This window comes from Tetrao urogallus (assembly GCF_951394365.1).
Source record: "Tetrao urogallus genome assembly, chromosome: 1".
Lineage (NCBI taxonomy): Eukaryota > Metazoa > Chordata > Aves > Galliformes > Phasianidae > Tetrao > Tetrao urogallus.
The window spans coordinates 191,109,230-191,136,251 of NC_136813.1; the positions used below are offsets into that span (position 1 = coordinate 191,109,230).

Here is a 27,022-nt window from a genome sequence, read left to right on the forward strand (position 1 = left end):
ATGTTCCTCAGTGCCACATCTACCCTATTCTTGAACACCTCCGGGGACAGCAACTCCACCACCACCCTGGGCAGCCTGTTCCAGCCTGTACTTCAGCCCCTCTAGCTAATTCCACACTGATAACCAACAGGGCCAGGACATCAGTCATACATTGGCTGGTGGCCATTAATGCTTTTATAAGCTGTACACTGGCTTGGTTTAAATTGTCTTAACACTCTCCTAGGCAATGTCTGGTCATGGTTTGTGATACAGCAAGGACCAGAGAATACTTCCAATAAACAGAATGGATGAAGCTATTCTGCCTTTCAAGGAAGAAAGATTATTTGATGTAAGGATGAGGAGTATCTCTACTTGCTGGCTTCTCGACCAAAAACAGACCTGAGTTAAGTATTTACTAGTTTAAACATAACTTTGCTCAAGAAGCCTGTAAACCTAGACTCATCTTAAGAATAGGCGCAGGAAGGATAGCACAAGGAAGGCTACCCCAGTGCCATAAAAAATGTTTTTGCCAACTTTCCAACACATGGAGACACTTATGTGACCATTCTTTTGACCACAAAGTCCAAGTCTTTAGCAAAAGGTGATGGTGAAGCCATGAGCTCTACCAACGAGTGCTGTTACGGCAGCATCTTTCTGCAGGTGCTTCTGTGACACTTCTCTGAGAGGTTCCTTGTAGTCTTTCAAGCAATGCCTGTATGAACCACATCTGGCTGTGAGCTTTGCAGAGTTCTCACTATCCATCAGTAATGAGAAATTTTCCATGGGGAAGTGTATATTTTACCATTTCTGTGAGGTCTGTTCGAATGGCTGAGCTCTCTTGAACACACAGAGGATCTCTTCTGAAGTCACACATTCATTTACAAGAGAACTTTCCCATCCTTTCCTCATAGAAAAAATACCTTCTCCCCAAAATTCATTTTCAACTTAGATATCCTTGACACCATCCACAGAGACCTTGCTTTTCAGTAACCAGAAGATAAATTCACAAAACAAGTTTTTCTTTATCCATTATCTCATTCCATGTGGATTTTTGGCTGTGGGCTTTTATTATTTTTATCATCATGTATTATTGTTATGAATCTCTGCTGACTCAAACTAGAAGGGATTTCACATATTTGCTCAACAATTTAATGTGTTCCAGACATATCAAATTCATGTGCGTATATAAATATATACATATATGAGTGTGTGTATGTATAAATAAAGCCTTTTATTTAATCAACCACGTCTGTGCATACAGTTTTAAACCCATGTGTTAAAAATTCTCTATTTGTTTTGGAAATTGAGTTTAGAAGGCTCAGACCACAGTTTATAAGCACAGTAAGAGTGGTGGGTCAGAGGGGTCTATCCACTGCAGAAGTAAAGCCAAAATAGTCATAGAATACTTATTACAGATTCATAAAATGGCCTGGGTTGAAAAGGACCACAGTGATCATCCAGTTTCAAGCCCCTGCTATGTGCAGGGTTGCCAACCACCAGACCGGGCTGCCCAGAGCCACATCCAGCCTGGCCTTCAATGCCTGCAGGGATGGGGCATCCACAGCCTCCTTGGGCAACCTGTTCCAGTGCGTCACCACCATCTGAGTGGAAAACTTCCTCCTAATATCTAACCTAAACCTCCCCTGTCTCAGTTTAAAACCATTCCCCCTTGTCTTATCACTATCCACCCTCTTAGTCATATCCACTGAAGACACAAACCCACCTAAAGGTTCAGTCTAGCTTGCAAATCAAGCAAATTCAACTGTTGTTTTTTTGTGAGAACTGCTGTCCGTTGTCTTCAGGTGCAGACACTTCTTGCCCAGATCAGATCAGAATAGTGACAGATACTGCTCTCCAACAAAAAGTTAGAGGTGTCAACACCAGGAGCTTTCTTAATTTAACTCTTCTTTGGCCCCAAAGCTTTTTATTCTGCAGATCTGTATATTTTCTGGACATAATTCAAATCCCAATTAAAAGTATTAATAGAGGCTTACAACATTCTAGTTACCTGCCTGTTCAGATTGAGTCTTTTTTTACCATTATTTTTTGACTACAGTAATAAATCATCCATAATCTTTTCTTTGTTGTCTTGGAAAAAGGCACTTGAGAAGGCTTTAAGCCAGTCTGGGTACCTTCATTTGCTAATTTTGCAATGTTAGTTTAGCAGCAATCATCTGTCCCTCAAAACGGTTTAGTCCCTCAACTAGGAGTCATGAATCAAAGCACAGTGCATTTGCTGCAATGAATCATACTGCATAACAGATATAGCAAGGAAGAGCCTACTCAGTCCATCCCCAGATCCATATGTTTCAACTGAATTATTTCTTGTTTGACTCTCTGTACTTGATTTGGCACTGTGTTCAACCAGCTCTCCGAGCCTGCTTTACCCTAATTGCCTCCATTACAACCTGCAGGGCAGAGCTGCACAGATTAACAGTGATAGTCCATAAAAGATCCCAGACACTCTGAAACCACAGATGTAATTTCAGACACTGTGTTGTCCTCCGAGGTTACAACCTTTTGGAGTGATTCAAAGGTGTAAAAGAAAGGGCATGAAGGCAGAGGTGGGGTGAGTAGATCTGGTTAAAATTCGTCACTACCAATCAAGTGGATGCTTTTTGATTTTAGAGATATCAAAGGAAATAAAAATTAGAGGCTGTGCCTTACTGATGAGACAGATAGACCCTCAGTCATCCAACCTATCAGCTACACACCCTGAAAGTAAGGTAGCACCCATGAAATAAACACACATTGATTTGCTTTATGCTGGGAGAGAGGACAGGAGATTCATTTGGGAATGCAATGGGATAGAGTCTCTGCACCCCATAGCCAAGCAAAACTTTGCCAGTATACCTCAAGCCTCTCCTTGGCTACATTTCGTCTCTTGCTGGGAGCTTCAGAAGAGAAACCAAGGAGCAAAAGGCTCTGGAGATCTTCTCCTTTCATCCCCCAGCCTGAAGCCAGATGAAGGAAGGGCCCTATTCTGTAACTTTCCTGGGGATAACAGAGGAATTCACTCTCCTTGGCTGTCAATCTTGCACCCTTTAACCAGTCCTAAACTCACTTTAATAAGGAAAGGACTAAAGTGATTTCTCATTTTACTGATAACCTGAACTCTGACTGAAAATAAAACCTCAAAATGGAAAATCCAGATGCGAAAGCTTCAAGCTCGATGTGTAAAGATTCAATCCAGCTAAATCGGTAAATTCCCTCACGGTAATTAAAGGCACTAATTGATTTGTGAAAACATCTTCTGGAGGGAAGCTGAACTGAAGGGATTTATGAGTCCTGCTCCTAATCCCCAGATACTCCAATCAATCCTGCTTGACAGGAGAGCAGAGAGCTGCAGTGGATGAATGAAGGAATACTGAGATTTCTTATTTTGTATCTTTTCGAGGAAATACCAGCGCATCTAATGACCAATTTCTCTCTTCCTGAGACCATTTCTGCAAGATTCTGAGTGCATTTGGGTCTCGTTTTCTCACTTCCACAACTAAGACAAATGCTCCTCTCAGGCACTTTCAGATGAACCTTCCAAATTCACCAAAGAAGCAGCAATGGGCTGAAGAGCAAAAGAGTACCTAACCAGGAGGAAGGCCCTCCAGTAGGGTAGGGACTAGGGCTTTCTTTGTGTTTTTTCTCAGGAGATGGCTCTGGAGCTTTCAAGCATGACAGCCAAACAAGGAATAGGGAGGGAAGATTTAGGTTGGATATCAGGGGAAAGTTCATTACAGAGAGAGTGCTGACATGCTGGAACAGGCTGCCCAAAGAGGCTGTGGATGCCCCATCCCTGGAGGTGTTCAAGGCCAGGTTGGATTGGGCCCTGAGCAGCCTGGCCTGGTATTAAATGTGGAGGTTGGTGGCCCTGCATGAGGCATACGGGTTGGATCTTGATGATCCTTGATACTTGGATCCTTCCAATCCAAGCCATTCTATGATTCTATGATTCTGTGAATACTTAGTCCTAAACCAACAAACATATGAAGGTTGTAAATAAAGTGCTTTAAAACCTGAGTACTATTCTCTTTTCTAAGCACAGTCATGACCAACGGACCATGAAAAGGTGTAGACTTAGCTCAGTGGAACCCAAAATACAGCTATGACCAGAAAAGGTAAGAATCAAAGTCTTTAGGAATACAACAGACCCAATAAAATGTAATATCACTTGGATAGGTAGCATTTGGGTACAGGAGACACTGAGACAAGCTTCTGGTGAGCAACTGCAGCTGGATTTTGCTGCATTAAGCGAGGAAGCTGTGCTCTACTTATGAAGGTTCATTCAGCCTTGGGCTACACTGAGTCAGTTTGGAGAACAGTGTGGCTCCTGCCCATCCCTCACTAGGTTCTTTGGAAACGTTGTCCTAGGGGTATACATGGCTACAGGTACACTCTGAGCATCCAAGGTGCTGTAGAGGCTACACAGAACATTCCTGGCATTTAATGTCTCCCCAGGAGGCAAGTCCACCAGCTCTCATGGTTCTTGGGCTCTGTGAATGAGTTAGATAAATATGTGTTTTCTAGTGAACATGATGCTTGGAAAGCACTTTTAAGTGTCAGGGACCAACACAAATGTACCAGTGCTGCAACAAAAGATTAAAAGAACTGGCGTGATGTGCCCATGGGATGATTACCTGAAGATGCTCCACTCAGGCTCAATCCTCAGGATGGTTGGATCCTCCACATATTCATACTGCAGCTCCTGATGTATTTTGGCCTTGTCCACTCTCACAGACACCTTTACTTTCTCAAAGCCTTCATCTGAGGCTGTGGTGTTACAGACAATGTGCTTGGTGGATCTCCTGTGAGAAGAAGCAAGTAAATATAAATGAGGATCTGCAAGAAGCAAACCAGTAAGAACCCAGTTACATACTCCTATGTTCTGTGATCTTAACCTATTAACTATGAAGTGGTGGAACTCGCTGCTGCAGAAATATACTGAGTATTGTGTGACAAATTCATCACGGGAAGTGGCATTGCCTTTCCACCAGTTTAAGTAAAACTACACAAGCCACTATTACTCAGATCTCAAAACACAAACCTCAAGGGAAGTCCAAAACAGACCTCGCTGCAGAAATACTTCTGTGCGATTAAACACATGATGGATGTTTCCTTCCTGCCTGCAGGCATGTTCAGCAGCAGCTCGTAAAAGGGAGTGTTTGCACCTCAGCTTTCCAGTCCGGGATAATAAAGTTTACTTTGCATTAAGGACTGTAAGCCCTGCTTAAATGCCATTTGCAACATGCCTAGGACCTTTGCATGGGAAGTGCTAATGTAGTGGGAAGCATTTCGTGATTTTACTTAAAATGGATTCTGGGTAAATGTTTCCTTTTGGGCAAGGCTCAAATACAACTCCAGGACTGAATATTGCAGTGGCATTGCATTGCCTTCAGTAAAGAGCCAAAAATCCAAGTTTCTACCACCTTCAGCCTTCCCAGCCCTGTGATTTGTGGCACGGCCTCATCTCATATCCCTAGAAAGATAAAATGGAGTTCATTCTTCCCTTGTAGCATGGCATGTACCTCAAACGTACCCTTCAAGTGCTCTTTAAATTTCCCTGAAAACCATGCTGAATCCCTTCTAAAACTCCCTAGTCTGTTCTGTAAGCAACCCCAAGCAGTGTGGTTTCCATTTGGCCTTTTAAATTACAAGCTGTGACTTCACCCTCGTGCATTATAGATGTTAAATCACGCCTCAGTCATGACAGGCAGCTAAGCAGGATCCCAACAGCCAGGAGATGGAAACATCCTGCCCCAGGACAGTAGTCCCAGCTTCCCATTGAATGGGCCCTTCTTCTGGCAAAGACAAGCTGGGAGAAATGTGCCAACTTTGTCTTCAGCTTCTACCAATACTGGCAGCAAAATGCATTGCACTTAGCAGTTTTGAGCTGCAGGAGCCCCTGGGAACTGGATTTAGGCTCATTCTCACAGGGATCAGGGAACATTCAGCAGGTAACACTGACATTAAGCCTCTGAACTGCAATTGAATAGGAGCCAACCCTGAGCTAAAATGCTACAAGTCATCTGTTTCTCAGCACTATGGGACTATTCTTGGATAAAAGGGAGGTGTTTTAATGCTTATAACTGATGTTGTTAGATTTTCGTTTTTGCTTTTTCTAAAGTAGGGACATCAAAATGAATCTTTTAAATTACATACTCTCAAAACAAGTAGCAAAGCATGGGACCGTGGAGAATTGTAGTGAAATTTGACAAGGAGCCATGGAAAAAGCACATCAAATAGCAATCAAAACAATGAAATAAGTCCTATTCTCCCACCCCACAATGTACTCAGTAAGGTTGTACTGAGGAAGAATGCAAAGGTCCCACTGCAGAACAGATGTTCTGCCAAGAATTACTAGGAGGACAGGTTTTCTGGTCTGCAGAAGTCTCCTGACTGTGATTGCTTACATCTTTCAGGTATGTAAGGAAGGAAGGACTCATCTGTACCTGTAGAAGAGGCAAGGCTGTCGCCCAAAGGTCACGATGACGTTGCTGCCTGCGTTGAGGTTATTACCCGTAATTGTCACCTGAGTGCCACCTGATACAGGTCCCCGCTTCGGCTTGAGATCAGAGAGTGTCAGAGTCTGTGAAAGCAAAGAGTTATGTTGAGAGCACAGGAGATGAGCAGAGGTACCTACAGTGCTAGGGAAATGTAGGCAACCCCAAAAGTTTATCTATGTTAGGTGGACTTCAGAAGACACCAATATTTTCCTGGTAGAAGAGGAGACTGGAGTGTCTCCTTAACAGAATCATTAAAGTTGAAAAAATAGAATGATTAAAGTTGAAAAAGAACTCTAAGGTAATCTGTTTAAACCATCAACTCATCCCCACCATGTCCACTAGACATGTGCCTCAGTGCCAAATCCATACTTCTCTTGAACACCTTCAGGGATGGTGACTCCACCACTGCTTGAATGACAGCTTGGGTAAGATGAACTCAAGACCTAAGGCTAATTTCAAAATCCCTGCAGAATAAGGCCTGCCCTTGTACCATTCAGAAATGCTCTGAGCTTCCTCATCTCCATGCCTGGAGCAACTGCAGCCATGACCTCTCTTATCTCCACTATTTGATACAACTCAGGAACTTTTTTTCCAACAACGTTTCTGCAATATAAACTGGGTCTTGAATTGTCTTATTGGATCTCAACAAGGACTCTTTGCCCCCAGAGAAAACTCAGGGAGCTCACAAGCGTTGAAAACTATTGTGTCTTGAAAAGATTACTCTGAAGTTCATTGATCTACCAAAGAAAGAGGTCCTGCTGTGCAGCTCAGGAGGACACTTAAAACCTCCCCCTGTGCTCACAGCTCTTTTCCGTGGGAAGGAGGAGAGCTGTGACTCTGAGAGAATGTGAACATGTGTTTTGACTCTTGCAGGCCCACCACATGAACCCAAACATTTCTCTTTTATCAGATGTTGATGCTGAAACAATCTCACATAGCATGCATGTCCTGCACTGATACAATGCAGCATCACTCATGTTAAGGTGTTCTCTGAAATAATTCAGCCACAAGAAAGAATGCTGTGCAGATGAATATTTTTTTCTCAGTTTCCTGCTTGTTTGAGTCTCTTTTCCAACCATAACACAACGTTACACAATTATTATATTAATATAATATTAATGTTAATATTTTAAAAGAGGGGCACCATTCCCTAAGGAACCTCAAATCTGAAACCTTTTTCTTGCCCTCCAACTCCATTCTTCCCAAAAGCAAGATAAAATACTCGCACTCTGAAAGCACAGATCACTCTATTGCCATAATGCAGAGAGGAGACATCCATTTTCAGGGAGAAACTTGGAGTTACAGTTTATTCTTTCATTTGCATTTTAATAGAAAAACTTTCCACTCGGTCCCAAGTGAAAAGCCACTATATGCATTTAAATGAAGATTTTTTTTTTTTCCCCTCTCTTTAAGAATGATGACACAAATGCTTGAAGCTCTCCTCAGCTCCTCTGAATGAGCAGGTACAACATAGAGTCACCTTATTGAGCTTTGGAGACCATTAATCCCTGTTTATAAAATGCCTGACACACACCATAGCTCCCTCTTTCACACACACACAGCTCTCCCTGTGCCCTTCTGGTTAACCATTTTGAAAAACAGCAGCATGGTTTCTTCTTTGCTTTTGTTCAAAATGAAGCTGCTGCCTGGAGGAAGAGCTGAATGTGAAAATCAGACTTACAGCCCAGTAGAAAATGTATCAATAGAGATGGCCACCTCTTGCATTTACACCTGTCTGTTTCTGATATGGTGTTTTGGAAACTATTTTGCCTCAAGAAGTCCCTTATCTATCAATTGCTGAAGGTTGGGAAGATGTATAAGAAGAGAAGAAGAACAAATAAATGCTCTGTTCCTGTTACATTACTGTGACTATTCTCTAATAGCTTTTATTGGGATACAAGATGCAGGAAGGGTCTTCAGTATAAAGGGCTTCTCTATTTTGAGGGTACTGCCTCATGCTGTGATGGCAACGCCTCTTCAATTCCTTATTGATGGTCATAGAACCAACGCCAAGTACTGCCGCCCATGAAATGGACGTTCGGAGACTACTTCCCACCTGCGAGAAAATGTGTTGAAAGTTGCCCATTTGGTGCAATACTGGATGCTTTACAAACCAGATAATGACATTTGAGTTAAAGATCTGAACCCCTTCTCCCAGTCCTTGATGGACAGGCATTTCTGCCCCTGTCCCCAGAGGATAATAAATGTTTATGCCCCACTGAGGGTTCTTGCATAGTGAAATTATACCAGCGATGCTTCTTGGCAAAGCATTGATGCATTTCGTGCCGATCTCACAAAAGGTTTTATGGCTAATCTTTCCAAATTGCAATAATCCATTAATTATTCACCGTGGCCTTCATAAATACTGCACAGCACGTCTGCAGTAAAAATCAGCCTTCAGACTGTTTACCGTTTCCGTTCTGGTGAAAGTTGATGGAAAATGCATGGAGGTCTATTGGATCTGTGATAGGCTGAGGTGGAAAGTGACAGTGAAGGAAGGAGGAGGCCAGAAAATCATGGAATAATAGAATGGTTTGAGTTGGAAGGGACCCTTAGAGGTCAGCAAGTCCAACTCCCAGTCATCTGTATTTATCTGGAGTCTTGACTACTTTCCTCTGCTGTGGAACCTTTTACTTCCTTCTAGCACCTCCTTGGCATAAACTATCCACAGAAAAGCTGCCACGAGAGCTGTGTCTGAACTGACTTCATGGTGTACGTTGAGACCTTGGCTCCCACATCACTCATCTTGGGAATAAGGGCATAGAAACATGTGACCCACACAGTCCATGCACCCAGCTATCCTTTCTATTGGTTCAATAGCAACAGCTGGAAAGGCAATACACAGCCTTCTCTGAGCCTGTTCAAAATGCTCTTCTGAAACAGAGAGCCAGAGGAGACACAGACAGAGCAACCCAAATCACACTGAGCCAAAATAAAGGCAAACTCCTTCTGTGTCTGAATTGAAAAGAACGAAGGTAATATTTCATGGATTGAAAGACAATGGAATTAATCACAGCAATAAAATGAATTTTAAAAAATTCATTTAGCTCATCATAAATACCATTTCAGCATGCAACCAAATGCTTTGTTTCCCTTTTGGCTTATTGAACTCTCTAACACAATTTGCATTTTTGATCACAGACCAGTTTGAAAAACAAATTAACAGCATTTTGAACTTAAAAGTTCTGCTTACAAGTGTTGAGAAAAGCTGCTCTATCATCTCTAAATTAAGCTGCCTCTTTTTCAAAACACTGAAATAAAATATTCTGCTGGGTACAAATAATCAGCGGTTCCATTTCTCACAGGAGAGAGGAAGGCGGAACCTATTGGCCAAATTTGACCTTGTTTTGCTTCAAACCTTTTGCAAAAGCAATTTTCCAAAGGATTTGCTGTGTGTCTGGTAGCAGCACTTAACTCCCAGGTGATGCCCATCGTTGGTTTTTAAACATCTTCCTTTCTTGAAAGCTGCCACCCACCACTGCAGGACGCCAAGGCATGTTGCGATGTGTGTAACAACATCTCTACCCTCTTGGCAGAAATATCAGAGGAAGTCAAGCCATGCTAATGAACACCTCCCACTATGAAAGCAATGGACACGGGAGAGGGCATATGATGGGCAGGCTGGGGAGCATCGTTGTTTTTTTCTGTCTAGCACAAAGGTATCAAGGTATGCAGCTGAGAAAACCCTGCAGACTTCACGCTTGTGCACGGCTGGGATAGTTGGCAGCCAGAAAGCCAGCAAGTGGAGGGAAAAGCTGTCACAGATGGACATGGATGATCAACATCAGACAGTAAAAAGAGCAGCAAAGGTGACATGCTGAAGTGTAATGTCCTGGAAAGAGCCCTTCTGTCAGCGAGGTGGGGGCCACTTCTTGAAGTATTTCTATGCCCCCCACATCACAGTAACACCTGAGTGACACTGGAAAATACAGAGATCACTGCAGTTCAAGGGGGAAATCTAAGATATTTGAATTCATTACCAGTTCTCTTTGCCATGAACAAATGCTCAGGGATGTGAATTATTTCAGAAAAGACTCATTCCCTTGCAGGGGTTGAGAGCTTTTGATGGGAACAAAGAGATCCTCTCATCTCAGACCTGCACAGACCTGAACTGATCAAGGCTAGGCAATGCTTGCATGTCCCCAGCAAGGAGCCTTACAGAAATAAGGAGTTCTCTTGGACACAAAAAGCGAGCAGAAAAGGGGAGGAAGGAGCAAAAATCCAAGTTGAATGTGCAGCATACACTGGGCTCTGCTTCTCTCTTCCATGAGGTTTTCACTATAGCAAAGCTACAGTTTCAGGCTGAACTTCCTCCACTATGGTGGTGCAAAAAAAGAGCGCAGAGCCCTTCTGACTGCTTTGCATACTGATGTCCACAACAGACACTGTATCACACCCATCTGTGAGTCCAAGCAATAACTCCAAAAAGATATGTCTGCTTTCTGAGTGCAGTCTATGCACACAGCTGACGCCAGACAACCTACTACTATTTTTTCTTTTCCTTTTTCCTTTTCCTTTTCCTTTTCCTTTTCCTTTTCCTTTTTTCCTTTTCCCTTTTCCTTTTCCTTTTCCTTTTCCTTTTCCTTTTCCCTTTTCCCTTTTCCTTTTTCTTCTCTTTCTTCTTTTTTCTTCTCTCTTCTCTTCCTTTTTACTTTTCTACATAGCATTTTTAACTATTAATGAAGATGTTCTGTACTATTTTGGACCATGGCTGTATCAAACTGAAGCTGGACTAATAATTTGGACTATTAATAGATTGTTAAAACATTAATTAAGAGAGCTATTTTTGCTCATAAAAATGATTTTGAAAGGAAATGGAAGGAACAAGTGTACTCAGGATGGCAGTGAAGAGCACAGAGATGGAGTTTGGTCAGAGAACAGACACTGAGAAGTGGACCAGGGTCTAAGGATCTTCAGGGCCCAGGAGATCTTCTTGCAGGATCTTACCATAAAATAGTAGAGCTGTGAAGACCTGGCCATGAACTCTGGTTTGCACTCAGCCACACAGATCTCCACAAATCCAGCGTGCTGGCTGGGCTTGGCCTCCCCCATCTCACATACTATCCTGTGGAGAAAACAGAAAACAGAGGCAAAGGTTTAGGGATGTGTTGCAAACTGGGTGAGATGAAATCAGAGCAAATAGTCCATGTTCTTGGGAAATGGACTGTAGACTTATCAGATTGCTTTCCAGTCCAGGATCCAAACTGTGCACTAAGTTACTCTTTATTTAATAAATTGTGGCTTTATTTCTTTTTTTCTGATGGTACTCAGTGAAGCAGATGGCTGGCTGTTGTAAACCACCATACCATCACTTAATTATGTAGACAAATACTGGACAGAGATCTGGCCCCAGGTGTTCCTCTGCCCTCCAGTCTTGCACGGTGGACACCTTTGCATCTATAGGGCTTAATGACCATTCCTGCATGGAGAAAGCTGCTTCTTGGAGCTGTGGGCTCACAGACTGCATTTGAACACCGTTGTGGTGGCTGCTATTTGAAAAATAGATAATTTTATGCCATACACCAATGATGATCACACAAAATATACCAAATACACTAATAAATGCATTATTAACACCTGAGCTGTTAGTGAGGAGTGGCATCTTCTTTGGACTCTAGGGAGGCTAGAGGGAATGGACTCCTCAAAGACCACACAGGTAGCAATAATCAGTATTAGATGTTCTGTGGCCCATTGTCTGCCACACACCCAACTTACTGCTCTGCTGGGATGTACCCTTCCACCAGTGGTTTGCACTCCACTCCAGCCACTTTAACATGAGATGCAATGTCTCTGAATTCCAGCCCCAGGTTCTCCCCACGGATGGTAACTTTAGTCCCTCCTTCACGAGGGCCTGTCACTGGGTTGATCTGGAGAAACAAGTCAGGAAAAAAGAGAATAATTTACCTTTGTAAATACAACATCATCCTATGAGGCAGTATGAGACCTTTTTGTCACCACTAAAGGTACTCATAAATACTCATCAACTGAAATAACCAAATTACTCCAGATACATCACTGGGTCCATCTCCCTAGCAAATATACTGTATTTTACATATGGTCCAACCTCAGACTATCCAAAATTCTGCCTCTGATATCATTTCTCTCTCTTCCAACTACTTGCAAAACACATAGAGAGGGATAGGAGATGTCTTCCAGGTAGAAGCAAGGGCTTCCAATGCTGCAATGCCACTGAGTTCTGCATTTTATAGACATAAACTACGAAAAAGCAGGAGTGGGCCATGGTGCAAATAAATGAGAGAAAGAACAAGAAATAAGTTGCTTTAGCCAGTCAGTTTATGATGTGAATTCCCAGCCCAAAGTTCAAGTTTTTGATCTGTTCTGGAGGGTGATATCAGGTATGCCTCATGAACTCAGCTGAATATGTCCATCTGCATAAATAGCATCCAAGACACAACAGAAACAGTGTCAGATTAGGTGCAGAGTAGACTGACAGTGACAGAAGCAATAGCAGTAGTTGCTGTACATGAATACATATCTCCAGAAGTTCTCCAGCTACATTCATGGGAGAGCAGGGACCAGTGGAAAGGCAACAATGGGAGCATGAATGGCTTGTTTGTAGGGTGGTGGACTATTGGCTGGGAGGTCTGAAATGAATGGATGTCCCAGTGCTCCTGGTGTTTGGTGACATGACATTTGCACCACAGTCTTGACCTTTACTAGACCTTAGGAGAGTAGGATTGCTGCATTCCATTCAGCAGCAGCTCTGTTGGGCAGCAGAGCCAAAGCACCCTCTTGAGTTTCAGTACTCTCTTCTCTCCCATTGTAGAACTTCACTCAAAGCTATCAATCACCATGCAGTATTTCTGGTCCATGCAGAGGGAATGTGAAAAGAGGAGAGCACTCTGCATTGCATCCATCACGCTTGTTCAGAAGTAGGTGAAAATTAGCTTTGAAGACACCTACTCAACATTGAAACAGCATGGAAATTAGGGGGCTAACTCTTAGTTATCTCAGTTCTGCCCTTCTAATTATTTACTGCGTCCAAATGTTTTGCCATATGACTGGACGGCTGAAAGGGCCTTCTAATGGTATTCCCTGCCGCCCATTCAGGACGTCGTGGCTGCCATCTGCCAATCTTGGCAAGGCTATCTGTGCAGTGAGGAAAGGGGAATTCCCTTTCTCAGGCCCGTACCCTTTGGCCAATGGCTCTGACAACTGGGAATCCTGGGCTGGCAGCTAGATCCTTCCAAAGCAATCGGACTGGCAGGCAAAGTAGAGGGACTGGCATGAGCAGGGCTGCTCGTGACTGCTTCCCAGCCATGAGTCTGGCACCAGAGTTAGCTTAATTTTGACTGAGAGGCCAATTTTCAGATCATAAAATCAGAGAATCATAGAACAGTTTGGGTTGGGAGGAGCCTTAAAGATCATTTAGTTTCAACTCTCCTGTTGAAAGCAGGACAAAAAACACATAGATCTTCCACTAGATCAGGTTGTCCTAAGTCTCACCCAACCTGACCTTAAACATTTCAGGCATGGGGCATCCACAGCTAGTCTGGACAGCCTGCTCCAGTATCTTTCCAGGTACATCTTTAACAGTGAAAGGCTTTGGCACCCTTAGAAGATACTGTTTGTGACTGTTTAATATTGGACACCACAAACCACTTCCTTGATGACTGTCTTTGCTTTGACTACACTGGGAGTTTACAAGCATAAATAATTTAATAGCACAGATGATCACATACAAGTACTATAGGTTACTCTGGTGTCGACATAAATTCTGCAGCACAAGTTCCCTACAGTGGCCCAGGTAGGAAACTGTGAGAAGAAACTTCAGTGTAAAGTGAAATTGAGCAAAGTCTTTTCAGCCAGATGAGAGACAGAGAGGGGTTCTGCTACAGCAAGGTGCAACAATTCCAAATAGCCAAAGCTGGAATTAACTGAGCTGTTGTCTCCATGCTGCACCCCAGTCTGATACTTGCAGTGATAGGCCCTGATTATTTCTGATGTCCCAGTGCCACAGCAACTTCAAGCCTGCACTGAAGAAGATAGGTTCTAATCAGGTCGGGCAACCATTTCAGGTCCAAAAAACAGCCAAATTCCATCAGAGCTGTAGAAGGTTTCTTCCTGCTCTACAAGTCAACATGACACTTAAGTCCTAAAATCAAAATAGTACAACATTCATGAAACTGACATGAGATTTATTTGGGTTGGCTGAAGATTTCACCCTTGGATGACAGACAATGGGTAAAAAGTGAGAAAGTGGTTATCTTCCCTAAAAATAAATAAATAAATAAATAAATAAATTAAAAAAAAAAAAGGAATGTGAGGAATGTATCTTAAAAAATTAAAATTAAAATGGAATTTATATTCTAAAAAACTAATCCTGATGTACTTTGCTAGGGGCTCCGCAATGAAAACTTAAACAATCTTCCAAAAATAGCAATTCTACATTATTTTGATTCTGAATCACTAATAAATATCTATTCAAGGCAAGTTTTGTATTTTAAATAATCATTTTGCCAACATCGGTTAATCCTCTCCTGATAAAATAAAACTCTTTCTGTGAATGTCGCTGAAAGGCTCGCATTATCACCATACCAAACCAATCTAATATGTACAAAAAGTGAAAAGGGAAAATTAAATCACAATTTCCACTTTCTATTATATTTCCTTACATATTCAACTTTTTTTTTTTTTCCCTGTAAGAAATGTCAGGTCCCTATGGAATATTTTGCTATCATTTTGTGGCATTAAACTTGCTGTTAAGTAGTTTTCACTTGTTCTAGCAAGGCAGGTGTCCAGGTAGGTAGGTCTGTGGTTAATTAGGGCTCACTTATCTTCAAAAGAACTTGCTAGTATGTAGATGTATCTCATAGCAGGTCAAAAGAGGTTTCTTCGGTGGTATAACTACTGTTACTACACAGAATAGCAGTGGTAAAAAGGAACATCTTGTCAGAAAAGTCCCTCATTTTTTAAAACTGTGGGAGAGTTTGAGACAAAAGTCTCAGAAACTCAATGGAAACATCATGATCCTCCTTCTGGCTCTGACTAAAGCCTGAGAATTTAAAAAACTTACAGTAACTCAAATAGGAATCTTCCTAGATTGAAGCTAGCTCTGAAAATCCCCCTTATAACAATGCAATATTTACATTTTTATAGAATAATAGAATTGTTTGAGCTGGGAGAGACCCTTAAGGCTCATCTGGTCCAACTTCCCTTCAATGAACAGACACCTATCATTCAATCAGGTACTCAGAGCCCCATCCAGCCTGACCTTAGATGTCTCCAGGGATGGGGCATCCACTACATCTCTGGGCAACCTGTTCCAGAGCCTCACTCCATCCTTGTCTTAAAAAAAACCACACCCTTTTCCTTTTATCTAACCTACATCTCCTGAAGGGAGGTTGGGTGCAAAAGGGTCTGGCCTCTTCTCCCAGGCAAATAGTAGGACCTGAGGAAACGGCAAGAAGTTATACCAGAGGAGGTTTAGGTTGGATATTAGGAGAAACTTTTTCTCTCAAAGGGTGGTCAGGCACTGCAATGGCTACCCAGGGAGGTGGTGGAGTCGCCGTCCCTGGCAGTGTTCAAGAGGCGCCTGGATGAGGAGCTACGAGAGATGGTTTAGTAGCCTGTGGTACTGATAGGAATGGGAGGGTGGTTGGACTAGATGATCTTGCAGATCGTTTCCAACCTTGTGATTCTGTGATTCCCTTTTTTTGAAGGCTAACTTCAAAGCCAACTCAGTTCCTTAAAGCAGGGGAAACTGGAATTCCCCCAAATGGGTGCAGGAAATCTTTAAGCCTGACTCATCACACTCCTTCAGATGCCTACAACAAGAAGTTGCTACTGCAATGTTTTCACAGCAAGAGAGAAGGAGCCTGTTTCTATCGTAGGTGCAAAAATCTGGAAAGAGACCTGCCAGTTTTTGCGGAGGGAAACACAAGCAGGGATATGAAAGCTGCCAAGAAGCTTCAGCTTTCTCTTTAAGACCCAGAGCTATGACACTTCATCACAATTTACGCCCTTGGCTAATACCAAGCAAATCACAGAATGGTTCGGGTTTGGAAGGGACCTTTCAGATCATCAAGTTCCAACTCCCTGCTATAGGCAGGGATACCTCCCACCAGACCAGGCTGCTCAAAGCCCCATCCATCCAGGCCCTGAATTGTCACTCCTACAGAAGGTTCTGTGGCTGAACGTATCTGTAAGCCTTTTAATTTCACTTAGTGGCAATATAAATGCCGGAGCCAGGAAATAAATACAGGCTGTGGGAAGCTGTGCTCTGGGTTGCCACGTGCGTGTGCTTGTGCAAGTGTGAGGACACATGTTATTTCTCCTCCCTCGCCTGCACAGATATTTCCGTGGCTCCTCGCCAGGATACGCACGCTTTTACCAACCTCTCCAGACGTACCATTAGCTGCAATATATATCCAGTCACTTGAGATTACTTCCATGCTAATGGCTCAGAAAAAGACTTTGCAAGAGCTACTTATGATCGCACCAGACAGTTGGAATATTTCATGAGCGAATATTGCAATAATCTGTTCGAGCTTTGGGAGCTGTTGGAGGAAATGCCAGCAGAAATGGAAGTATGTTCCTTCTGGAGCTGTAATGTGGAGAATGAGTGATTTTCACTTCATAAGGAGACTGCAGGTAACGCATGTGAGTCAAAGCATGGTACAGAAATGTGGATGGACCTTCAGAACAGTGTGCTATTGCATGGGAAGGTCCTTGTAGTGTGGACTTCTGTTTTAATTGGTCATCTGTCATCTTCTCAATACCAAATTCTATTAATCAATCTAAAATTTCTTAACCTTAAGTCTTTCGTAAGGTTTGAGACATTAAAAGATTCATAAAGGTTTCTTTCCCTTCAGCTCCCTGTAATTTTCAAGGCCTCAGAAGTGAACTTTCAGGAGTAACCATTTATTCTGGCTGTCATTGGGCCTGGTTTCACAGCTTCAAGTACATTCAGATGGACAAGCTGCAGACAAATGCAAGCATGGTGGAGACCTCCACCATGGAAACATCATAATTGGTACGCCACTTGGGCAGTCCAACTCACTGAGTACTTGGAGAGTGACAGACTACAGGAAGATGGACAGAAACAAAATCAGAGAAGCTCTTTTCAGTAGCATCTGATAAAATAAGACTCTACCCAGAGTTTGCTCTCATGAAATCACAGACATAGACAAAACCATTTCACCCATAGACACAGGTTTAGGGTTCATTTATAGTACCCACACCTTTTGATTCTTTGATTCCTTGATTTCTAGAAAAGGAGTCCACCTTACGTTCCATATAAAAAACAACCAAGGAGGCTAGATATTCCTCAGTGTCTTTTCCCTCTTCTTCCCCATCTCATTTTCTTCCTTACCATTCTCAGTTGCAAAATAAGGCCCTATTCATTCTGCACGTTTACTCATCTTAATTAAGGTACAGTGACTGAGAAATGCTTAAGTCAGGGTGCAGTTGGTAAGGGTACAGTTTCCCATTATTATGGTTCATATCTGTCACTCTATCTGCCTATGTCCTTGAAAATGATGCCCATCATTATGGCAAAAGCATCCTAAGAGCAGATAAAATCACTGTAGACTGGAGTCCTGATTCCCCCTCCTTGCTGTCTCTTTCTTCCTCTGTTTCCCCTCTTTATTTTCTTTCTATTTTTTTTATCTCTTCCCCAGCTCTTCCTTTGGCCTGATCAGCATAATCAATAGGATACATTCCAAAGGACTTTGCAACCTTGTGATGTCCACCCATCATTGCCTTCATTCTCTTTTTATTACTTAATTAGACTGTTTCACTTAGTCTTGACTTGAGCCTGCCTCTTCCTTGAGCCTTCAAAAGGGGAAGGCTGATCTTGGTACAAGGCTTTGATTGATCAGTTGGGATATCTTTCGCCTTGTAAAGACAACCAGGCAAACCCAAGAACTTTATTCTGCTGTAGTTAGTGGAGTCCTTTCTTTCCCAGGCAGGGACTTTGCTTGTGTTCTACTACCAGGAAGAATGAACTACAACCTGCCCTCTTTCTTTGACCTCCTGTCAGTAAATCTCAAAACACTCTGGGATCACTCAATATCTCCTCTCATCCAGTTTGGCCAGAGAGCTCCTTTCAGGAGAGCTGTGCTCTTTTGACAACCTTCACATAGTCTACTTGAGATGCCCCCAAGTGTCTTTTCTCGCCTCCAACTTCACCTCTAGAAGGCCCAGGTCTCCTGAATGCTGCATGTCAGATTTGTCAACCACATGTGGGCCACTCAGATGCCCTGAGGTCTTCCACTAGGAGACTGTGATGCGCAAATCATTCATGTTCATATTGACTACGGTGAGAAAACACACCTGAAGCTGTGTGCTTCTTTTCGAAGCACACCATAGCCCTTCATCCCCACAGTCACCTGGGACTTTGCCTGATCCAGCAGAGATCAATCTTGACCTTCCCCTCACCAACCCAAAGACCAATCAAGAAAATAAACCAAGGGAAGGGTACAAGAGGGAATCTACCGGCTCTTGAAGATCCATGACTTACATCTGTGATCTTGGGGTTGGTACATTTGCCTTTGGTGCTGGACAACTCCAGCCACTGGCTGTCCTGGGCTGGGCAGTGCTGCTTCAGCGTGCACTGGTTCTGCCCCTCACACCAGCCACACTCGAAGTCCGGGTCGGCTTTCAGGCACAGGCCACAGCTGTCCCGCATGGCCCCACACTTGTACAGATGAACTGCAGGGACAGGAAAACAGAGAGGACTTCAGAGATGCAGACAGAATGGGTGAGCAGTGGGATGTCAGGGACAGCAATGAGGTGAGGGCTGGGATGCTCGTCCCAGAGGCAGGATGGGGCTTATGCAGGGGAATAAATAATACAGGATAAAATGCTTATACCCTCAGTGAAACAAATTACACTTGTCAGAGTTCATCTCCCATGCAAAATATCTCACTGAATCACACAATTGTAAGGGTTGGAAGGGACTTCTAGAGATTATATAGTCCAACCCCTCTACTAAGGAGGTTTGCTACCCCTTAGAGTAGGTTGCACATGAAAGTGTCCAGACAGGTCTTGAATATCTCCCTATTTGTAGAAGCTGAGAGCAGGAGGGATGCAGCCATCAGTGTAGAATGATGGACTGCAAGAGAGACATTGGGAAGAAAGATACTTGGCCAGTGACATGGCCTCGGCCCTTCCCTTTTCCTGAGAATGTCTGAATGTCATCCAGTGATGTTTCAACAAGTCCCAGCTCTCCATCTATAAATGGCTTACTATACCTGCTCTACCCAACCATCTAAACTCCATGTGAGGAATTTTCCTGGAATACCCTACCCAGAACTGAGCGTAAAGCTACTCAGGTTTTCCCCTAAACAGAAAATCTAAGAGAGAACAATAAATTCACAGTAGCTCTGTATGTGAGGCTGAATGCAGAGTTTTACCATCAGCCTTACCCTCTTCTTCTGCTCCAAAAATTCAGACTACTTTATACTTTGAAGTACTCAGTTGATCCCCTTCTAATACCAACAGCAAAGATTAGTGCTTAGCTCTGTTTTGGGCTGCTAATAAGTGATTAGAGGCAGTCAAAGCTTTTTTCCAAATAAAGCCTAAAATTCTTGCAGTACTATGAAATGAGATCATGCTATTTATCCTTATTTTACAGTTGAGTAAACTGAGGCCTGAGTTGCACAGCGTGCTAATAGCAAAAATCTGTTCCCTGAGGCTGAAGATGGCAGAACTGAGGCTTTCAGATTAGTTTATTTCTGTACTTATGTGGATGTTGGTGGTTTTCTTTGTAAGATATGGGATTTTCCCTTTGTACTTTTGTGTTGCCATGCCGGTAAGTGACTAAAGTCTTGTCTGTGGTTATTATCATGCACAATCCAAAAGCTCAAAGGTTTTTGAATCTTCTTGCTGGAAAGCTTTAGCTCTCACTCTATACACTATACCTATGCCCCATTCTCTCAGAAGTCAGCAAGTATTGACCAATGCAGGGGAAACCTTGGAAACTTTTTATTTCTCCAGGTTGGTTGCAAGAAAAAATTGTGAAATACTGTCAACCTCAGCATGCTGCAAGCCTCTTAGGGCACAGAGCTTTCCTTATTTGTCGAACTGCTCTGCTTACAATGTTTGGTTTAATGTAGGCTTTCAGTCTACCAGCCCAGCCTGTGAGTTGTTGGCTGTAACAGTGGTGGCATCTTGGTTGGTGTTGGAAGCAATGTACCTTTAGTGCAACTTCACTTAGAAAGACACTGAAGCTAATCATTGAATCATACGGTTGGAAAAGACCTCTCAGATCATCTAATCTAACTGTCCACCTATCATTAACATTGCCCATTAATATTGCCACTTGTCCTGCCTCTGTATCTCTCTCAATTTTCCAAAGAAGAAAATCTACTCAAAAGCTCTGCTAACGGATTTTACTTATTCTTAAATACTATATCTGTGTTAGTAAATAAAGTTCTGTGTGTCTACGAAAGCATGTGCTATGCTTCCATGTGATACAGCCAAGTGTATCTGGCTGTTATCCTCCCGCTACAAAACATAATGGTATAATCCAAGCCATTTTTTGATGGAAAGGAGTCACAACATGGGATGAAGAGTTGCCTTCTGTATCGCTCTGCAGCTTCAACGAGGTGTTGGTGGAAACCTCATCCATCGCGGCTTAGCTCAAGGTTGGGTGTGAAATGGTATGAAAAGAATTTGGGAGTATGTGACTGGGAGAGAGGAGTGGGAGAAGCAGTGGAAAGTGTCCAAGGAAAAGGAAGGTAAAGTGAGGGAGGGAGAAACTTCTGAGAGGTGGTGGTGTGAGAAGGAGAGGCTGCAGGTCTGAGCTGTGAATGCAAAGGCTGAGAGCAGAGGGAATCTGCGGCAAAATCTGCCATGTGGTTGAGGGTGATGGACAAGAAGTAGGAGGACGTGAACGATCCTCCCATCTCTGGCAAAAACAATTGTCTCAGGGTTGGACAAGCAATAGCCCTCTGTGAGATGCACACCAACTCTGTGCCATGCATGGCAATTAAACAGTCAGACTCCGGGCAGGAGGAAGATGTCAGTCCTTTGCTGTTAACGTTTTGTTTTGTTCAGTCTCTTCCCACTGACAAAGCTGCAGCCTGCTTCCTCCCCCTCTCTCTTCCTCTGTTCATTACCACCTCACCTATGAGCAAAGAGTACCCACTTTCCTGGCGTGTTAAATTGAAGAGCATCACTCCAGGAGAAATAAACAGGGGGAGAAGGCAGGAGGAGTAAGGAAGGAAGACACACACACGCACACACACACAAAAAAAAAAAAAAAAAAAAAAGGGACAAGCAGGATGCAAAGGTAATGAAAAATGAGAGAAAGCCATGCAAGTGGGAGGAAGAGTGGTATTTCTCAGAGGGAAAAAAAAAATCACAAAGCACAAAAAAATTGGCAATTTGCAGAGTGCAGAGAACAAGTCTGCAGCAGACAGCGCAGGGAGATGGTGGCAGCTTTGTTAAGTGTAGGGAGGGATGTGGCCCGTTGCTAAGGTTACCGCTTCCAAGGACAAGTTGAAATAATTCTTTACCTTTGTTCTGTGCTGGGTTGTCAATGTTGAAATTCCCGTTCCATACAACGGTCAGCTCCACCGGCAGGCTGTTAATCTCCATTCCTTCGTACGAATACTAGAAGAAAAGGAAAAAATGAACCCAGACTTAACTTCACACCCAAAGGCTGGGTTCCAGGGGGGGCAAGAAGTGGTACCATGAGTTGTGAACAAGAGAAATTGAGCTGTCACCTGGATCCCTACCTGTCATTACCTCCAAGAAAGCCAGGGGAAGCTCTCAAAGCTGTGGTTCTCAGTGAAGGAAGCTGTATCCATCTCAGTAACGTGAATCCTAGCTGCTAGGTGAATATTCTGTACTTTAAACATATATGCACATGATGGGAAAAGTACTTTCTAACTGTGGAGCACAGTTCTGAAGGATATTCTGCCAATGCTTGGGTGCACCTCTAAGGTTAGCAATGGGTTGCTAGAGTTAGGGTAGTATGGTTAGGTTGAGGTTGGACTTGATGATCTTGAAAGTCCTTTCCCACCTGAGCAATTCTATGATTTCAAGATTCTGTGATATTTGTATGCATTGTATGTATTTGGATATAGCATCCAAATATACCTCTGCTGTGTACTCCATAGGTGCTGAATAGATATCCATGTTTATCTATGCCAGTGTCATTTTGAAGAGCTCTTGAAAGCTGAGTGAAGTCTCGACTATCTCAGAAATGCCTTAAAAAGGGGAAAATGGAGCTTCTGTGTAATTATAGACCTGTCAGCCTAACTTGGCTTCCCAGAAAGAAAGTACATCAAATTATTAAACAATCAATTTATAAGCACCTGCAAGATGATAAGGTGATAAAAATCAGCCAGCATAGATTTGTCAAGAACAAATTGTGTCAACTCAATTTAATTTCCTTTTTTGACAGGCTTAATGGCTTTGTGGATAAGAGGAGGCAGCAAATGTGATTTATCTAGATTTTTGTAGAGTATTTGCTACTGTCCTGCAGGAGATTCCCATAAAAATAAATAAATATGTAAATGGGGAAACATAATCTAAAAGAAGCCACCATAAGGTACATGTGAAAACCGTAAGTCAGAAAATTCATTGTGGGCTGGGAGGACTTTTCAAAAGAAGTTTAGTCCTGGGTCTGGCATTACTCCATGTTTTTACTATTGACTTCATTGATGGACTGCAGATCATGCTTACAGATTTTGTGAATGACTCTGCTCTGGGAGAGGGTGCAAGAACATCCAAAGGCTGAGTTAAGAATTCAAAACAAACTTGACAAATCGTAGATGCAAGCCAAAATCAACAAACTGAAATTCAGCAGAGGGAAGTAGTGAGCATTCTTCGGTATGAGAAATCAATGCAAACAAATGTGGAATGGGAGTGACTGGCCAGTGTTGCATTAAAGGGTCTGGGGACTGTTGAAGGTCACAAGCAGATTGCGAATCAACAGTGCCATGTTGCTGCCAAAAAAAACAAACAAATCTCAATTGGAAATGCACTAGACAGAGTTTCCTATATACACAAGCCTCAGGAGGCAATTATTTTTCCCCATCCAGAACCAGAAAAGCTTCAGCTGGTTCAGGTGGTATCCAGTTTCCAGAAAACATGTATTAAAAAAGGCATAGAAATCTTCAGAGAAAGTGAGACAGACTTAAACAAATACTTGTCAGGCACAGTTGAGGTACATGGATCTGGTCTTAATGAAGAAAATGGAAGCTTGTCTCTGGAGGCCATTTCCAGCCCCCAACTTGATGATTTCTCTGACAGTATTCAGGGCATTTTTTTCCAGCCACATTTTGGTTTATTCTGAGTTGGTTCACATAGGGTTCACTTAGTTGCCCATCAGATCCCACTGCGCATCTCCATCAACAGCTTCCTTCTAACACTTCACCAAAAGGCAAAAAGCATCCTAAGTGGGAGAGGATGCATTGTCACAACAGCTGCTTAAAGGACAGAATGGGAAGAAGTCAAGAAGGGAAGAAATGTGTCATGCTATACCGACTGCAGAACATAAGGAATTCTCCTGAGATCGTACTGCACTGGGAGCAGGACAAGCTCCCACACAAACAGAAAGAGAAGTTCTCACTCTATGTGACTAAACATAACATTTCTGCCCAGATAGGTGGTGGATGCCCCAAATTTGTGGACACTCAAAGTCAGGCTGGATGGGGCTCTGAGCAACCTGTTCAAGCTGTAGGTCCCTGTTTATTGCAGGGGAGTTGGGCTAGATGACTTTAAGTGTCCCTTCCAACTTGAACGATTCTATGATTCTATGAAATACACTTCAACAAGCTGCCTGGTTTTGCTGGATATGTCTTACAGACAGAAGAGTTCACCAGCACTAGAAGTCTCAGCATGGTTTTCCACAGAAATGTGAAAATTCTGAGCATTTAGAGGTAAGGTTTTTCTGTTTCCACTAATTGTCATATAATTGCAGAGTAAATCATGTATGGTGATTTCTGTCCATTACAGCAGAGTGAGTGCTAGTTGCACAGTAATTTCTCTTTGGACAAACTAAACACGATTAGCCACTAAACTGCAGAACCCTGTGATTATGATCTAGTTGTAGGGTATTTACAGGTATAAGCTTTGTGGTTACCATGGAAGTAAAGAGCTGCTGCAGGTTAGCAGAGTCCTGCCTGATAGGGCTGTATCCGCCAGCCTCATTCACTATTAGCATTTTTATGACACTTCTCAGTGTCACTGCCAGGAAGATGCAAGATGATGCAGAGCCACTTGGACTCACAACGGTGCCTTTTCACAGCTTTATGAAGCTAGGAGCAAGGATAGGAAGGCTGGAGTGGGAAGGAAAGTGTTTGAAAAATAGAGAGTAATTAATCTTCTGTCACTTGGGAGCTTTGCTAACACCTGTGCATGGCACTTTGCAAATGTCAACTGGAAATGGGAAGGAGCACATATACAGAATGACTGGTCACCCTTAAGTAACAAGCCGAGTCTGTAGGTGCCTGAAAAAACACTAATTTCTGTCTCAGCAGATCCTCATGTGTGTGCACTGGGATTTATCTGTTAGCAGAGCATAGGCAGGGCTGCCAAGGGACAGGCAATGGGAGTCCCTCAGAGCCTTTCATCCCACTTAGGATCCCAAAGCCAACAGCAGGAGCCCAGCTGGGATTGTAGATCTTATCTGCCTATAGCACTGGGGACAAACACATATTAGTGTTGTTAGCTCAGCTGAATTGAGCCAGAACTGGAAATGGATGTGAGGGAATACGCAAGATCCCCATGGAAGAGATCCAAGGATGAAGCCAGATGGAGCTTGGAAGGAGGATGCTCATGTTGCCATGCCCAGATAGCTTGTGGGCTGCACAGCAGCAAAACAGAGCAATTTGCCAAGTACCAAGGAGTAGATGCTCTGACCTGCTCAGACCACAGGAGCTTCTAACTCATTGTGGTCTCTGTTCAAAGCCTGTTGAACTCAAGAGGAGTCTTTGAAAAGGATTTGCTCAGCTGTAACAATAAGATGGAAATACATTTCAGAGGAGAAAAAAGGGCTGATGTGTTGATCTGCAGAACTCATGGCAGAGATTCCTGGATACTCCTGCTATGAGCATTCAGATCATTAAGGCTGTTTCCTATGTATTGCCTTGCACAACTTCCTCCAGCACGGGCAAAATTGCTCAAAAGATATAAACCTGATCCTGAAGACTGCAAAATCTGGTTTCCCAATATGCATATCAAATGAAAGTAGAAAATTACAGGCAATTGAGAGGACCAAACTGAGAAAGAGACGCTGCTTTCCAGAAAGGAAGGCTGGATCTCATCAGGAAACACCAAAAAGCTGCTGGAAGGAGCTGTTGTAATTCAAAGGAACAGCACATTGTGTTTTGAACTCTGCAGCACCAGTTCTTTGTCTCTTGAAATCTTTGCTGGTATCAGATATTCTTACAACAAGGGCTGAGCCCATCACATTACTTGGCCACTTTGCCATTCTGTTAGCAGCTTAACATTTTGAGCACAAGCCACTATAAACACATCAACTGTTTGTCTCCTGGAAGTTCACCATGAAGTTTACTACCCTCAGGCTGAGAGTATAGCTGCAAAAATCACAGCTATCAGATTTATAACAGCTATGCAAACATTAGCTGACTGCCTAGATAGATGTTTTGCTTTTCAGTAATCTGCAAATTCCTAGCTCCTCTGGGCATCCAGTTAACAAGCACCCTACATTAAAGGAACTCAGTTTCACAGACCAGTGAAGCTGTGGCTCGTGTGACTGCACAGCCATGCACAGGGAGGTAACCTCTTGGTGCATCATCCTGAGATGTTATATCATAAAGCAAAGACTTCTGGTAGTTTGTTTAGGGCACATTTAGGACTATACATCAGATGGAGCCCTGGGCAACATGATCTAATCCCTGATCTAGACGCTGGCAACTCTACCCACAGCAGAGGTATTGGAACTGGATGACCTTCGAGGTTCCTTCCAACACAAGCCATTCTATGATTCTAAAATTCTGTGGTTCTACGATTCTATGATCCTATGACTCTATGATTCTAATGAATAAACCAAGAGTGATTACATGATGTACCTTCAGATATATTGCTACATATCCAGCAGCAGGGAAGCATCTGCAAGCAAGCAGCATTTTATTATTGAGTGTTGCTTTGCTTTCCCTAACAGCACAAAGACCAATTTTATGATTAGACCTTGGGCCTGGGGATTAAATTCTGTATCTGTCACTGCTACCAGATCTTGGTGTGACCCCATGCAAAGCATTTAATCCCTCTTTGCATCAATTTTCCAGCCATAAGCAGGAGGCATAAACCCTCATGCCCACTGACATCCCATTTCTTTGGACTCTTTGCTTATTAGAGCTAGGATCAAACCTCTGTGTTTCTGCATCACTCACTACAATCGAGCCCACATCTTGACTGGTAAGTTACATATTCTATTTGAGGTATGACTCAGCCCTGTTCTCATCTGCCTTCGGCCACTCATAAGTGTGTTTTCCCATGATTTTTGTGAATAGATGCTCTTCTTTTATTTTTTCTCCCCAGCTCTGTCTTTGTTTTTATTTTCTCACTCTCCTTTGTGAGCCATGACACAGAGTCAAACACTTCTG

At 42.9% G+C, this 27,022-nt stretch overlaps 1 protein-coding gene across 1 annotated transcript in view; it reads right to left on the reverse strand.

The window, feature by feature from the left end:
* The window catches only part of PLXNA4 (plexin A4), a gene marked incomplete at both ends in the record, with an annotated part of 402,235 nt that overhangs the window by 55,944 nt on the left and 319,269 nt on the right, over nt 1-27,022 (reverse strand). Inside the window, 6 exons of the mRNA XM_079549350.1 lie at nt 4,611-4,778; nt 6,423-6,559; nt 11,424-11,541; nt 12,192-12,343; nt 18,961-19,151; nt 21,962-22,058. Of these exons, the coding sequence (XP_079405476.1) occupies nt 4,611-4,778; nt 6,423-6,559; nt 11,424-11,541; nt 12,192-12,343; nt 18,961-19,151; nt 21,962-22,058 (863 nt within the window). The remainder of the gene's footprint in view (nt 1-4,610; nt 4,779-6,422; nt 6,560-11,423; nt 11,542-12,191; nt 12,344-18,960; nt 19,152-21,961; nt 22,059-27,022) is intronic.